The sequence below is a fragment of the Eleutherodactylus coqui genome, chromosome 2, assembly GCF_035609145.1.
Source record: "Eleutherodactylus coqui strain aEleCoq1 chromosome 2, aEleCoq1.hap1, whole genome shotgun sequence".
Taxonomy (NCBI): Eukaryota; Metazoa; Chordata; class Amphibia; order Anura; family Eleutherodactylidae; genus Eleutherodactylus; species Eleutherodactylus coqui.
Window position 1 is genome coordinate 196958705 of NC_089838.1, and position 17530 is coordinate 196976234.

A 17530-nucleotide genomic window follows, 5' to 3' on the forward strand; every position below is an offset into this window, starting at 1 on the left:
GTGTTGTTCATGCCATTGCACTAGCCTATTGTAATCCATGCCCTGGTGCCAGTGGGGGTCTTTGTGTCCTATCTGCTACATAAGAAAACACTCTATTTAAAAATAACACTTGGTAGGTGGGAGGGCTGTTACTGATTTTGATTCAGGGCCAGAGCTACAAGTTACACCCAATCTACTATTTAGGGGAACCTTTTTGTAAATTATATAATTTATCTCAATTTCTATTATACATTTATTTAACTTTTTATTATAGGATCCAGCCCAGGCTCAGGTTCTTCCGGTCGATGGATTCCTCAGCCTCTAACCAGAAGGAATCATTCTTACCCTAGAGAGTTGCTGAATGGTGAGTGTAAGTAAAACTATTCCGTTTCTTCAAATATATTTTAAACAAAGTTGAATATATTTAAGGGGTTGTCCAGTTGTAAACTACTGATAGCCTAACCCTTGGTAGTGCTGATGATAGTTGCCATCCTCGCCACACTGTACAACCATTTCCATTGGAAGAGCTATTAAGAGCAAAATGTGCATATTCCACCACTGCTGGATATTGCAAGACACGTACTATATGTGGGTATAAATCCTGGATGCTCAAAAGAGCACAACATGGTGTACAAAATATGCCAGTCAAAACCTATTACTATATAAAAGTAAAAGTTTGTGTAATGAGTCCAACATTGTGATTTCTGCCTCATATAGTAATAATAGTAGTGACAACCAACAAATCTATTTCAAGTACCTCCCGTGCTCACACAGTATCAAATAGGGCTAATTGACTTCTGCCCCTTGGGGTTTTTGCCTTCCTCTGGATCAACAAGGGGTTGAAACAGGCTGAACTAGATGGACATTGTCTTCATTCAGCCTAACATACTATGTTGCTATGTTAAACGTTTAAATAGATTTTTGATAATGGAGTGATGTGTGTAGCTAAAATAGGTGTTACTCTTGCACCGCAATGCATAAGCGTTGACCACTTTACCATTGCACCATACCATGGCATATTGCTATCATAATACATTGCAGTACTTCTCTATTGCAATGTATTATGACTATTCATAGTGATTATAGGCTATCACAGACCCGGGTGCCTTAGTCCAGTGTACAGTTGCCATGGCAAACCATCAGCCCACCGTGATTACATCGCAGCGGGCTAATAGCATCACAGAGGGAGCGCCCTCCCTCTTTGAGCCCATTATATGCCACAATCAAGATTGATCTCACCGATTCACAATGTAGCAGCAGGAGGCCAGCTGTGATGGCACAAGCTGAGTTTTTGAGCCCCAACCATCCATAGGATGTAAGTTTATGTCCATTTACGAGAACACCTTCCCATCCAGTACATAAACTTATGTCCTGTGATGGGTAGGGGTTAAGCACCTGAAAGCCATCCCAGCGATTATCACTCCTGAATAGAGATGGAGTGCTTTGAAGATCTCTTCCAGATGCTCGCCTCCATTCAGAGTAAACAGGCAGTTCATAGATGGTAATATATTCACAGATGAACGACTGACAGGTTACACTGGCTGATAGTCGCTTCATTTAAAAAGGAAATGACTATGACTAGTGAGCGATTCTCCCCCACTTGCCCTGTCGGGTCCCATGTGTACATGGGACGACAGCCGCCTATAATCGCTCTTTTCAGCGATTACTCGTGTGACTATCGGCCCCTATGAAGCCACCCATAGGCTAGGCAGTCTAAAGATGTGCCAGATTTACCATGTACCATGAGACACTGTGATGAATTTGGCACAATTTAAGACCGTCTAGTCTAAGTTTCATTTTTTTGGCAATTATGTCATTTAAAAAAAAACATTTTTGTACAGCCCACACATGATTGAAGACTTTAACCACAAAATGGATACCGCTGTTTGTCTCGTGTTCAGAAATATACCCGTTGTTGCCCCAATATTATGTCTTGCTGCACAACGGGGCCCAAACCTAAAGGAGCATTGAAGTTCAACTGTTTTTAACTTTTACATGATCGCCGTTATCCATTGGATAACAGGGATCACGTGACCGGAGACCGCTCACCGCGGCCCTCGGTCACTGCTCCAGGGTCTCGGCTACCTTTAGTATCCAGGAGCAAGGAGATTTTTAATTTCCCGAGCCCTCCGCAGCTTCTGCGCTTGCGGCCGGATCGGATCCGTGACGGGAGGTGAAATTTTAAATTTTTCGTGATCGCCGTTAGCGATTGGATAGTGGCGATCCCGCAACCAGGGAATGTGTACCGCAGCACCCCGTGAAATCTCCAGGCTCTGCACACATGCTGTCCGGGAGCAGAGGGATTTTAAATCTCCCCAGGGGCGCGAGCCCTTCTGTGCACGGAAAAGTGGGGCGCGCATGCGTAGAAGGTGACATGAGGTCTTGGAAGGACCATATTGGCGCGAGATATTTGTTTCACTGTATATCACGGAGGACGGGGGTGAGTATTTTCACCTTCCCTTATGGATCTGATCCATGAGGGGGGGTGAAACATTAACTTTATTTAACTTTTCTTAACTTTTCCGTGATCGCCATTATCCATTGGATAGCGGTGATCACGGGCCTGGGCACCGGGCACCACAGTCCCCAATGACATCTCCTGCTTCCCAGCTACTGAAAGTAGCCGGGAAGCAGGAGATTTCAAATGTCGCATGACGATCCGGTCTTCTGCGCATGCATCATCATTTTTCCTTTGGTGCGCATGTGCAGAAGACAGCCGAAGGTCCTTTTTGGACCAGATCGTCGCGAGACATCGTGGAGGACGGTGGTGAGTACTTTCAGCCACTCTCATGGATGCCATCCGTGAGGGAAGCTGAAACTAACTTTTTTCACTTTTTATTTACTTTATTGCGATTGGCAATATCCATCGAAAAGCGCTGATCGCATTGCCAGCAGGGGCTTCCCACGGTCCCCCATGACAGCTCCAGGTTGTCGGCTACCTCCGGGAACCGACAACATGGAGCTGTCACGTCCACTATGGGTCTTTAATCCTCAAGGGATGCATGTTTTTACGTCCCTGAGAATTAAAGCCCACAAAGCTAGGACGTAAAAAGGCAATGGGGCCATCACTAAGGGGTTAAACTACCAGCAGGGTTGTTGATCTGGGTCTTGGAGTCAGGTAGGAACAATCAAAACATTGATTCAGGGATTATTCTGATTGCCGTTATGAAATCGGGAAATAATTATTTCCCCCAAATAGGTTAAATTCGCTTCTGCCTCATTGTTTTTTTTTTTGCCTTCCTGTGGATCAACAAGGAGGGTGGAAATAGGCTTAAGTAGATGGACATTGTCTCCCTTTAGCCTAACATACTATGTAACTAACTATTAAGTAGCATTAGTAAATCTGCTCCAGTATATCTGGACAATTTGTAACTGTTTAACTTCCCTAACTTCTCTCAGATTCAGAAGATGAAGAGCCACCAGACCTTGAGTCAGAGTCTGGAGATGTTCCAAGTGGTTCAGAAAGTGGCCCCAGTAGCATGCTTTTAGATAGCCAAGATTTAAGAACCCAGATCATACAACTGCTCACAGAGCTAGAAGAAACCCGGGAATTGGCACTAAAACATGAAGACAGCTTTTTGGAGATGCAAGGTAAATAGCATGAATATTTTGAAGCATCAGGTGATGTCATTTCTGCACTGTTACATTATATAATATTCACATTTCAGCTACACAGTTCAGAACTATCCTTCCCTTTTTTTGTCCACATTTGTTGCATCATTCCTATCCCCACCTTTGCAGCATGTCTAACCCCCAAAAGAAGCACATTCTTCTCCCTTTGGCAGCACATCTATGTCCTATCCACACCATATTTATAAGACAACCCTGGAAGACCATCTATCCCTCTAGTACCACAACCCACCCTTCCAGATGCAAATCTTTCCATTCTGCATGCTTCTACGAAGATCAGACAATATAAATAAATAAAATGTATTAAAGTGATTTTACATTGGTGCTGCCAGCTGCTGTTATAGTTTTCATTACAGGTATCTTGGAGGAAGAACGACTGGCGAGTGCTCAACAAGCAGAGATATTTACGAAGCAAATTCAGAGACTGCAAGGTGGGCTGTACAGTGAAACAAATGTACCTGATTTACCAAATTTGTGGCCTTTTCTGTATAAATTCATCATGCATCATGGCAGACAGGAGATAAAAGGAAAGTCATTACTGATCTTCTGTAGCACTAATAATGTTTTGCTTTATTAATCTTTGATCTAAAAACCCATGGCTTTAAAGTCAAACACCTCTACACAAAACGCAACACAGCTCATTAATACATACTGTCTGGCCTGTACCTAAAGTCAACTATGGCCACTATGGATGTACAATCCCTAAATACCAGCATCATCTAATAACCACTGACATTCAAAATCACTTAAGCAAATCTACTCCATTTAGAGCACCTAAAATTGGTGTGAAGGGACTCAGTCATGGGGTCCAAGATGCAAGGCCACTTTCTTAGTTATTGAGCAGTGTTCATAAAGTGATGTGCCTGGTTATATAGGCAACTATGAGGCTGCTAAAATGCAGCTTCATAGGCATTTCAGTCCCCTGCCCTGTCCAGATCTATATGATCACTGGTTACTAGGTATGAATTAAACCTCTGCACTACCCTAGACCACCGAGAATTTTAGACTTAACACATTCACTATCATAGACTGCCAGGAAACCCAAGAAAACCATACGTAGTGCCATTAACCTCTTAACCCTGGAATACTACCCTGGGTGAAAATTAACCTTATCAAATTTTTTGTGCTATTTCATTTTTTATTACAGCAAAACTGTATTGAGCTCCTATATATATGATTATACACTTGCCAATTGTACAACTACTTTAGAAAAACAAAGTTATCTTGGAAAGTGTAGTAATTAGAGATGAGCAAGCATACTCGCTAAGGCAAACTACTCGAGCGAGTATTGCCTTATGCGAGTACCTGCCCGCTCGTCTCAAAACATTCGGGTGCTGGCAGGGGAGACCGGTGAGTTGCGGGAGTGAGCATCGGGAGCGGGGGAGGACAGAGTGAGAGAGAGATCCTCTCCACTCTCCCCCACCGCTCCCCGCCCCCCGCCGGCACCCGAATCTTTTGAGGCGAGCGGGCAGGTTCTTGCATAAGGCACTACTCGCTCGAGTAGTTTGCCTTAGCGAGTACGCTCGCTCATCTCTAGTAGTAATGCAAGGTTAAGTAACCTAGATCACCAACGTTATTCCCATTAACCTATTTCACCCAACACAAACAATAAAGGATTAAAAAAGATCTTGTCTTTGTAAGTCCAAGCACTTGGGACAGCCAGGATATTATCAACAAACTCTGTTACCCAAGAAATATTAAGTTTTCGCAAAAACCTAAATAGGTCCATATTATTTCATTTGAATACTTCTCAGGCTAACATGTGTTTTTTCATCTCCGTGAAGCTCAGCTGCGCTCGGTGCAAGAAGAAGTGGACAGCTTGGAGCAGGAGAAGGAGTGTGAGCTGCTGGAGGTGTCCCAAGAGTTGAGATGTGCACAAGAAGAGATTATGTCTCTGCGGCAGGCTGCAGAAGAAGCTGCAGCTGAGAGGGAGAGTGACATCGCTTCCTTGCAGGAGGAGCTGTGCAGGCTGCGGGCAGAGCTGCATGAATTGCAGGAGACAAGACAGGAGTATGAAATGGAAATCACCACTCTTAGAGCAGAGATCAGCATGAAAAGCTGTCCCGGCCATGCAGGTCAGGAGCCAGCGACCCTGCAGGGTAAGCACTTTACTCCATCAAATTGTACACAGTCAATGCTCTTTGCCTGGAATATGTTTTTACCATCTTAATGCAATGCTGCAGGGTGAGCACTTTCACCCTTCTGAATGTAACTTTCTTAATGTGACCGCAGAATGCACAAGAACAGGATGGCTGTAAGAATATACCATTCCCAACTCAGTTATATATGTTTAAAGGGTATTTGGACATTTAATACTTTAAACATAGATGGATGCAGGCAGTAACCCAATCACTTACAAAGGTCAGATCATCCATATAGATCTTATGTTTTGGTGAAGGGTCATGCTAATGACCTCGATATATTACTTTCAGAATAGATTTTCAATATCATGAACATTTGCTTCTGCCTTATAATAGCTAATATTTGTAGCTGTGTTTGTACAATGCAGAAAATACAATTGGGACTGTTAAATTCAAGTTCTACAATAGAATACATGACTTACTGACCAGTGAAGATTCTTAGTAATCTACTTTATAATGAAGCCTGATGGTTCTTCAGTCACCTATAGTTAAATAAAGGTGTGAAACATACAAGGACCTTCAATTCTCTTGTCTTTTCTAAATATAAATTTTTACATTATGACTAGAGATGAGCGAACACGTTCGGCCCCGCCCCTTTTTCGCCCGAACACCGAACTTTGCGAACACCTCGGTGTTCGGGCGAAAAAGTTCGGGGGCCGCCGTGGCAGCGCGGGGGGGTGCGGCGGGGAGTGGGGGGGAGAGGGAGAGAGAGAGGGCTCCCCCCTGTTCCCCGCTACTGCCGCCCGCGCCGCCGCGCATCTCCCCGCCCCCCGGCGGCACCCGGACACTTACGCGCGAACACTGCAGTGTTCGCTAAAGCCGGTGTCCGGGTGCGGATGTGTCCGTAACGGACACGTTCGCTCATCTCTAATTATGACATATTAAACTTTGGAATCACCATATAATTATTGGTAATTTACAAGGAATTTCTTAAAGGAGTTGTTGGCTTTGAAAAAACTATTTCCAAATAACCTATCAAAGAATTTGAAGTTAGTAGAGGATGGAAAGCTCCGCTGTTGAGGACCTTCATCTATCAGCAGAGTGCCTTCAATTAACCAATACATAGACCAGTGTTTCCCAACCTTCAGATCTCATCGGGGTGCCCAGAACACAGCAACCCCAAGATCTGTCACTTTTACAATAGGGAATTCAAACTGATTTCAATCTATTCAAAGATACATTACAAAGCAGAAACATATCTAACGATCCTTTTATATGGAACATTTAAGAAAAGGAGGTTGAACCAGATGACTCTGGAGGTCCCTTGCAACTCTACCATTCTAAGATTCTAATCGATGGTACTTTTCTAGAAGTTTATTCACAATCTCAATGTAGTTGTCAACTCTTCGATTTCCCAGGAAGCCATGCACAACATCTTTAAATGCCTGCCATGCTGATTTCTCATGACCCTGAAGAAGTCGCTCAAAGTTTTTATCATTAAGAAGCTTCTAAGATTTCTAGGAGTTCTAAGATTTAACCATTATGGTATCTGATTTACATTTTAGTTATTCAACTATTTTATTTTATACATAGTTTTGTTTATTTAATGATTTCATTCCTCTTACCTTGTGGATTTGAATGAAGGTACATATAATTAACACATGGGCTACATCTCAGAGTCAAGAGCGAACTCAAAGTTTTCAGTGTCATTTTTGTTTCTTTCATGATGAAATGATTAAGAAATGTCTATTTTCAAGTCGGAAAGACTTTCACTGTTGACCAGTGTAATCGTTACATGTGAAAGGGCCCTTAGTCAGTCAAATTATAGCACTGGACAATAATTAAATAGTGTTACCCACCTCTACACCAACATTCTGAGACAGGAATGGCATTAGAGGCTTCCCAGGAGTGGAGACAGCTTTTAGGGTCCCCTGTGGTAATAAGGTTGGGAATCACTGGTCATGGATATTTTTTTTTATTTCAGCAGGAACACATTGGTCCGTTACCCTGTATTGGCACTGTGGGAAAATAAACATTAAGGGCTTGTTCACACGAGCATATTTGTGCAGTGTATTATGCTTGCACAATTTGCATGCGTAATACGCATGGTATGACCTATCTTGGTACGTATGTGCGCACCACAAGAATCCATTGAAATCAATGTGCATGCATATATAAGCATGACATACGCATAAAATGCACTTTTGTGCACACAAAACCACACTGGAGTGGCTGTAAAGTGCGAGCAGAAGTGATTTTTGGTCACACAAACACACGTTTTGGCATGACAGAAATGTGCTTATGCCCATGTGAACAAGCCCTAACTGTGAATTTTCCCCAGAGGTTACGTCTGATCACTAAGTGTTAGCAGTGGTCATCCATGTCAAACCTATTGTCAGGGAATCCCAAATTTCACAACTAATTTAATATGTAGACTGACAAAGCATTATTCATTTTTTTGATCAGCACAAAAATAAAAATACAGCATGCTAATTATGTTCGCGTTTTTTCACACTTGTGCTGGGGATCCTGCTGCATTCAGAGAGCAGGAAAGGGGAATCCCCACAGCTGAACAGTTCTGTCTCTGGATGGAACTGAACAGCGCCTGGCGGACCCGATTGATTATAATGTGGTCCACCCAGCTACCCGGCTTTCAGACGAAGAAAGAGCGCTGCATGCTGCACTTTTTCTTCTGGTATTTGAAGCCGGATCTGTGAAGGAACCTCCAGCTGGAGGTTCCAATGCAGATATGAAGCCATTCTTAGATTTTCCCGATACTAGGTATTACTATGTGTATTTCTATGGGCTCCTGTCCACGGGCGATTGTGCATTGCGTTACTCGCCCCGATAATCCTGCTGCAGGTAACGCAGTGCACGCTTTCCATCGTATGCTGCGATTTGCCACGATTCTCCACGGGAAGCCTGTCTGTCAGATAGGCACACCGCAGACAAACTGAAAGATCTCTCTTCTGCTCCCATGTGGCGGAATATAGCTAGCGATATTCTGCCTCGCCTGTGGACAGGGGGCCTTAAAGTAGTGTTCTCTTCCATATTGAATTTTCTTGTTTTTCACATCTGCACTTGTTCACTCCGTATTTCTTTACCTACAACAGGAGAGCTGCAGTTCCTGCGTGACCAGTGTCAGCATCTCCAGATGGAGCGTAGTATTCTGCAAGAGAGTAACAGTCAGCTGAAGAGTCATCTCTTGCTCTTGGGTGAAGAAAGGTACATCTTTATGTATTTGTATTTTTATCACTTGTTGCTTCAGTTTGGTAATAATATGTTGGGAAACAGCAGCAACCAAATTACAAATGTCACATTTTCACAGGTATCAGCATGTATTCTTCATATATATTATTCTGCTTTTGTTTACGGGGCACTCTGCACATTTAATTTTGTCCTAGTGCATATACACTGTACATATACATATAATAATCTGCATATCGTACTTGTCTCCAGAGCGCTGACATTGTCTGAATTTATTAAACATCATCCACTAATAGATATGTTCATTTACTAATATTACTAATTTATATTGGATTGGATTATGTGATGGCTGCAGTAGTAAGAAAAATGTACAGAGAACATGTCCCCATGCAGGGGGTGAGATTGTATAGAGCATAATCCAGCCAGGTAAAGTGCTCACATAGCCAACATCAGTAGTGGCTGTAAGGGGAGAGGGGTGAATACAGGAAGATAAAATATACATGAACTGCTCATCAAGAATTCACATAAGCATCTATGAATCACGTGAATAGGATTCACAGTGTGAAAGGATTCATTTGTGGGCTAGGCTAGGTCAAGGACATACTGAATCGAAGACCAGGGACTTCTAGGCTATCAATCCAGGGCTTCCAAGTATTGGAGAAAGTGGTCATGGCATCAGCCACTATTGCGTGAATCTTTTCCTATCTTTTCATATAACATCATTGTAGAGATTCTATTAATGACTTCATGAAATAACAGGATGGTTTGTTTCCATCTAGAAGCTATATGGATCCTTGTAGCTATGCATATATATTGGACTAGCTGATATACCTGGCTTCGCTCGAGTTAATTTGGTACAGGTGTTAACCTGTTTGCACAGAAAAGTTTATGAAGTCATAGTTATTTCCGAGATACTGAGGAATAAGTATGTATACACATAGAGGAGCGTTAGATTCTCCTCAGACTGCATGACCGGTGTCCCTCTGTAGAATCTGTCACACCTCCCACTCTCCTCACTTTTTACCCTTACAGGTAATAACCCTTTTTATTCAAATTTACCTTCAGATTGGAGATTGCAGCCCCTTTTTCGCCTTAATTGCATCCCAATTCCTGTCCATGGCTGTTTCCTTATGTACTTTACAGCCTTTCAGTATATGCACATGGAGGTCAGTTAGATTCTTCTCAGTATATACACATATAGGTGAGGTAAATTCTCCTCAGTATATACACATAGTGGTGAGGTAGATTCTCCTCAGTATATACACATAGAGGTGAGGTAGATTCTCCTCAGTATATACACATAGAGGTGAGGTAGATTCTCCTCAGTATATATACATAGAGGTGAGGTAGATTCTCCTCGGTATATACACATAGAGGTGAGGTAAATTCTCCTCAGTATATGCACATAGTGGTGAGGTAGATTCTCCTCGGTATATACACATAGAGGTAAGGTAGATTCTCCTCAGTATATACATGTATAGGTGAGGTAAATTCTCCTCAGTATATACACATAGAGGTGAGGTAGATTCTCCTCAGTATATACATACAGAGAGGAGGTAGATTCTCCTCAGTCTATACACATATATATCAGTTAGATTCTCCTCACTATATACACACAGAGGTTAGGTAGATTCTCCTCAGTATATACACATAAAGGTCAGTTAGATTGTCCTCAGTATATACACACAGAGGTCAGTTATATTCTCTTCAATATATACACATAGAGGTGAAGTAGATTCTCCTTAGTATATACACATATAGAAGCGTTAGATTCTCATCAGAATATACACATAGAGAAGCGTTAGATTCTCATCAGTATATACACATAGAGGTGAGGTAGATTCTCCTCAGTATATACACATAGAGGTGAGGTAGATTCTCCTCAATATATACACATAGAGAAGCATTAGATTCTTCTCAGTATATACACATAGAGGTGAGGTAGATTCTCCTCATTATATACACATAGTGGAGTTAGATTCTCCTCAGTATATACACATAGAGGTGAGGTAGATTCTCCTCAGTATATACACATAGAGGTGAGGTAGATTCTCCTTAGTATATACACATAGAGGTGAGGTAGATTCTCCTCAGTATATACACATAGAGATGAGGTAGATTCTCCTCAGTATACAAATCATTTCCCTAGGTTTTATGGTTTCTTATGTATTGCACAGATTTTAGCACAGTTTTTTACGCTTAGAATTGAATATTGAAGTTGCAAGCACTTTATTTTTCCTATTTAGGGCGTATAAAATGGCCATCGCAAATTTCCCGTTTGTGCGGTTCAGATGTGTTATTAGCTACATAACATAGGGGGTCACTTATGTTTGCACTTAGAATTAAATAATCAAGTTGTGACCCCTTTACTTTTCCTATTTATAAACCGAAAATAAGCATGATGCACTGGAGAGCTCATGAATCTATCGGGTCTGAGACTAGACCTATCCAAGCTTAAAAGAAAAGGAAAATTGAAGTCTCCCGTCCAAGTAATCTTTCTTGAGGGATATTTAAGAAGCTTACAGAGAAAGAGCTGAAGAATAGGGAGAGGATTCTCTAAAGGCGCATAGACATATTGATTAGGTATTGTGCCTAGTACTATACAGAATCTGCCTTCGAATTCGGATTACACTTTACCTACCTGTAAGGGGAAGGAGTTATGTAGAAGAGTAAGAACCCCTCTATGCTTTATAGAGGCCAAGGCTTGAAAATATCTATAATACTATGAGTGAAAATAATGGGGCGAAGAGGAATGGGAGAAGTGGGTTTCTTGAATGCAGAGGATGTCCAGACAATATTTCAAGTATGTTACACCCTTACGGATGCGGCCCTTTTTTTTATCATTTTGGTTTTTGCTTCTCCACTTTTAAAAAATCATAACTTTTATTCATCCATCAACATAGCTGTCTAAGGGCTTGTGTTTTTAGGATGGGTTGTATTTTTCAATGATACTATATAATGTATTGATTAACTTTAAAAAAATGCTAATTGGAGTGAAAGGGGAAAAAAGCGCAATTCCACCATCTTTAGGGTGGTCTTGTTTCAATGTGAACACGCTGCAGCAAAAGTAACATGACTTCATTCTATAGCTCAGTACCATTTCTATGATACCAAATTTCCATTTTTTTTTTTTGCTGCACTACTTTTAAAAAATAAAAAATGTGGGGGTAAAAAAGTAAAATCACTTTCTACCTCATCCTCTGACAGTCATAACTTTTTATTTTTTCATCGACATAGTTGTGTGAAGGCTCATTTTATGTGGGCCGTCCTTTAATTTCTATTGGTACATGGAAGAGTTGTGTACGGGAGACGAAAACACTATAGTATCTGGGCAACTTGAATTCAGTTCCGCTCTTCTCCTAGGGCAGAATCCTGGCATCATAATGGTGTTGAAACATCATAATTGGCGGTTCTAAGTTTGTTGTTTGGAGACGGGTTCACACTGGGTAAACCCCCCCTCCACCCTCTCCCTTACCCCCAACTCGCGTAGGCGGCTTCCATTAAAGTCAATAGAAGCTGTTTGATCCACGGACCACTCACAGCTGTCACTGTGGACGTGCCGCGGATCTGCAGGAAAGCAGGAGATTTATAAAGAAAAAATCACTGCCCAGACACATCCGCCGTGCTGAAGAAAGAAGATCCGTCTGTAACGGAGGAGACCTGCGCTGGATCCGGAGAGGTAAGAAATAGAGATGAGCGAGCGTACTCGGATAAGCACTACTCGCTCGAGTAATTGGCTTTATCCGAGTATCGCTGTGCTCGTCCCTGAAGATTCGGGTGCCGCTGCGGCTGACAGGTGAGTCGCAGCGGGGAGCAGGGGAGAGCGGGCGGGAGAGAGGGAGAGAAAGATCTCCCCTCCGTTCCTCCCCGCTCTCCCCTGCAGCTCCCCGCTCCGTGCCGGCACCCGAATCTTTAGACCCGAGCACAGCGATACTCGGATAAAGCCAATTACTCGAGCGAGTAGTGCTTATCCGAGTACGCTCGCTCATCTCTAGTAAGAAACTGTCTTTTCCCTTCAATTTCCGAAGGCACGCAGGATACCGCTGCGGTATTCAGCAGTGGAATCCGTGCATGCAGGTGGACATTTAGCCGTAGGTCTTAAAATCATTACGCCACGTTTACATGCTATTGATTAGATAAACACTGGATTTCTTGTTGTTATATTTTACTTTATTTTATGAGGATTTGTATTGCATTATGTTTGCACAAAATGTTTGCAGCAGTGTTTGACTGAACCAGTGATTTTTGGCATTTGTTATAATAATAAAAACAAAAATATTTTAGTACCATAATTTCTGTTGGAACCATTTTGGAGTACCTACAACTTTGTGATTGCTTTTTTCCCCTTTTTTTCTTGGAGACAGGGCAACCTGCAACATGCAATTCTGACATTGTGTATTTTTTTCTGACAACGTACACAGGGTAAATAATGCGCTACTTTGGTAAACCTGACTTTTATGGAGCAGCAATACCAAATATGTTTTAAGGGGATTTTATTTAGATTTTTTTTATCATGAATATGGCAAAAGTAAAGAAAAATAAAAAATGTTATTACTTTTTTTTAATAAGTAATAAACTAATAAAACCTTTAAAAACAGATTTTTACATTTTCTTTTAGTCCCCTTAAGGGACATGAACTTGGGATGGTTTGATCGCTCCTGCATTATAACCATCGTATTACATCATACCGCAATCTTTCAAGGCACGCCACAGGCATGGCTTGATGGGCAATCTGTAATGGCAGCACTGGGGCTTTTAGAAGGCCCCCAGGTACCATAGCAACCAAAGGGCACCTCGCAATCTCATCGCAGGGGGCCGTTCGGGACCCCCGAGCTTTGATCGGGGAATTTAAATGCCGCTTTCAGAATTGATAGCGGCTTTTAAAGGGTTAACAGCTGCAATTAGTAGAAGTGCTGATTACAGCTGTTGCAGGTGGGTGTCAGCTGTAAGAAACAGCCAGCACCAGCATTGTATGGAGCTCCCAATCCCACTCCATACAAACCCAGAACCTCCATGACAAAACTGTACATCATGGAGGTTGTTAAGACTGGTTGGGGCCCTTAGACACAAAGAGAAGATTTCAAAGGCTCTTAGGTGTCAGAATGATAGATACCCCCACAAATGACCCCATTTAAAAAAATATACCCCTTATTTTATTCACTGAGGGGGGTCATGAATGTTTTGACACTGCAATTTTTTTTCAGGAGTTAATGCAATTTAGAGGAGAAAAAATAAAATTTCATATTTTTGCAAATATGTAATTTTAAAGACAGGTGTTTTTTTCTATAGTTCACATGAAAACGAGGATTTGCACCCCAAAGTGGATACCCCTGTTTGTCCTGTGTTCAGAGACATACCCATTATGGCCCTAATCTTATGTCTGTATGCACAACTGGGTGCAAACTGAAAGGAGCAGACGGTGGCTTTTAGAATAGACATTTTGCTTGAAGGGGTTTTAGGCCCCATTGCCCACTTGTAGAGCCCGTGAGCAGCCAAAATGACAGAGAATCCCCACAAATGACCGCATTTTGAAAACTAGACCCCCTAATGAATTCATCTAGGGGTGTACTGCGTATTTTGACCCCACAGTTTTTGAATGAATCTAAGCAAAGTAGAAGGAAAAAATTACTATTTTCATGTTTTTGGCAATTATGTCATTTAAAAAAAATTTTTTTGTACAGCACACGTAAAAATGAAGACTTTCTCTCCAAAATGGATATCCCTGTTTGTCCCGTGTTCAGAAATATACTCATTGTGGCCCTAATTTTATGTCTGGCTGCACAGACCCCCATTGCACACTTGTGCAGAAAAAAATTGACTCCCTAAAAAGAATCACCCTCACCCTTTTGGCATTCCCTGAATCTTAGATAAAAGTAATATTGTAAACTGTGTGGTATGTCCAAAGACGGGTAATTATGGAGGTCTGGTTGGGATGGGCATTAAAACCAGGTATCCCTCCTCCTCCCATGCTTGCTGCAAACCCGACACTTTTTGGGGGGGTATTTTTTGACCACAGTGGCAGGGGAGGGGTGTAAAAATTGGCACTCTATGAAACTTCGCACCTTCTAAGACTCGTAATCTTGCTGAGGTGCGATGGTCTCACACAGAAGGCACTCAACCAGCTGCTCCTGAAACTGTAGGAAAGTGAGCATTTCTAGGGACTTTTTGTAAATTTTGTACGCATTATTGGTAGCGATCTGAATAATGCCGGGCTCACATGGCCGTATGTGGAATTCGCTTGCGGAGGCCCCCAGCAGATCCCAGCTGTGAGCCTGGCCGGGACCTTGCGTAATGTCGCATAATGGACTGCGCAAAACTTTTTTGTTTGTTTATATTTCCTGCGCTGTCGCTTAGCAATGTCGTGGGTACCCGCAGCCCGTACAAAATGTAATTGCATATGGGCTGTGGGTATATCCGTGACCATAGAGTAGGGGAGGGCTCTATGTCGCAAATATCTGTAGTAAAATAGAACATGCTGCGTTCAGTTTTCTGCGAGTGGATTACGTAATTCTGACCCACTAATGTGACTGGATTTGTGTAATCCAATGCATTTGACTGGTTCACGTGGAATTTGCAATTCCTATCCAGTTGTGTGGGACCGGCCTAATGTAGATTGCTACCTGTTTATACCATTGGATAATGGCGATCACATGACCAGGGACCGCTCAATTGGGTCTCTGGTCACTGCTTCAGGCTCTTAGCTATCCTTACCTGGGAGCAAGGAGATTTTAAATTTCCCTTGCCCTCCCCAGTTTCTGCAAATGCGTACAACATTTTGCCAGCATGCGCAGAAGCTCGGAATGTCTGTGGGGGATGATCGCATTGGGGGACAAATGCGGAGGCCTCCTGTAAGAAGTTTTATCTCACTTATCCGATCATATCAGTGAGGGCAGATCAAACTTTAACTTTTTTAAAAACTTTTACGTGATCACTGTTATCCATTGTATAACAGCGATCACGTGGCTGTGGAGCGCTCACCGCGGCACACGGTCACTGCTCCAGGCTCTCAGCTACCCTAGGTACCCAGGAGCAAGGAGATTTTACATTTCCTGGGCCCTCCCCAGCTTCTATGCTTGCGTCCACCATTTTGCCAACGGCACATGTGCAGAAGCCGGGGAAAGGTCCGTGGATAAAGATCTCGTCGGGGGACAAATCTGGCGGCATTAAGTAAGAAATTTCATCTCCCTCACGGATCCAACAAACAGCCTAAAAAGGGCACATCTATATAATATTTTGCTTATCTACACTACAGTTATCATTAAAATGCTTGTTAACCTTCAGATCTGATTCAGAATTGCTGTTTAAATAAATATTTCTGTCTTATTTTCATGAAGTAAATACAACAGCCACTAAAGATACCTGAAATCTTCTTGAAATCCCAATTATCACATTAAATAAACATGCTTTTATGTAGACCCTATTAATGACTGCATTTGATTGTAATTTGGATATGATTTATATAATTCTGCTCTTTTATTGTAACATACAAGTTCTATTCAACAAATTCGTACAATCTTCTTTCCTAATTATTGTAATAAATGATTCTGATAATTAACAGGCATCATCAAGGAGTATAAAAACCCTTTGTGTCTCTCTAGCCAACATACTATTCAAGCTAAATATCTCATTTCTAAAAGACTTAATAAAACCTTATCAGGTAAAATAAATGCTACAATAAAGAAATTCACAATTGCTCATTAAGCTCTTATCTAAGAGCTCTACTAGAGATGTATCTCTCCTTCCCATAAAGCCGTCCTCTTACCAAACTCCCAGGGAAGCACTTAAAGGGGTGGTCTCGCGAAACCAAGTGGGGTTATACACTTCCGTATGGCCATATTAATGCACTTTGTAATATACATTGTGCAATAAATATGAGCCATACAGAAGTTATTCCACTTACCTGCTCCGTTGCTAGCGTCCTCGTCTCCATGGTTCCGTCTAAATTCGCTGGCAGCTTGCTTTTTTAGACGCGCTTGCGCAGTCCGGTCTTCTCCTTTCAGCACGAGCCGCTTCAGTGTGCCCCCCGCTACAGCTCTTCTGCGCATGCGCAGACGAGCTGTCACTGCTCGGGAGCGCGCTGGAGAGGCCATTCTGTACCTTCCTCTGTTAGAGGAAGGTGCAGAGCTGCCGAGCTGTCCGGAGAAGCCGCCCAGCTGTCCCGCCGTCCAGCTGTCCTGGTAAGTGATGGGCCGGGGGGGCTGCGCCGGGCTGCACCGGGGGGGGGCTGCCGCTGCGATGGGGGGGCTGTCGCTGCGATGGGGGGGGCTGTCGCTGCGCCGGGGGAACTAGCGCTGGGCCGGGGGGGGCTGTCGCTGGGCCGGGGGGGGGGCTGTCGCTAGGCCGGGGGAACTATCGCTGGGCCGGGGGGGGGGGGGGCTGTCGCTGCGCCGGGGGAACTAGCGCTGGGCCAGGGGGGGCTGTCGCTGCGCCAGGGGAACTAGCGCTGGGCCGGGGGGGGCTGTCGCTGGGCCGGGGGGGGCTGTCGCTAGGCCGGGGGAACTAGCGCTGGGCCGGGGGGGGCTGTCGCTGCGCCGGGGGAACTAGCGCTGGGCCGGGGGGGGCTGTCGCTCGGCCGGGGGGGGCTGTCGCTGGGCCGGGGGGGGGCTGTCGCTAGGCCGGGGGAACTAGCGCTG

General features: G+C 43.3%; 1 protein-coding gene across 1 annotated transcript in view; it reads left to right on the plus strand.

The window, feature by feature from the left end:
* Positions 1 to 17530, plus strand: part of CCDC136 (coiled-coil domain containing 136) — a 34306-nt gene that overhangs the window by 7768 nt on the left and 9008 nt on the right. The window contains exons 2-6 of the mRNA XM_066589926.1: positions 254 to 343; positions 3379 to 3570; positions 3966 to 4040; positions 5394 to 5708; positions 8804 to 8915. Of these exons, the coding sequence (XP_066446023.1) occupies positions 254 to 343; positions 3379 to 3570; positions 3966 to 4040; positions 5394 to 5708; positions 8804 to 8915 (784 nt within the window). The remainder of the gene's footprint in view (positions 1 to 253; positions 344 to 3378; positions 3571 to 3965; positions 4041 to 5393; positions 5709 to 8803; positions 8916 to 17530) is intronic.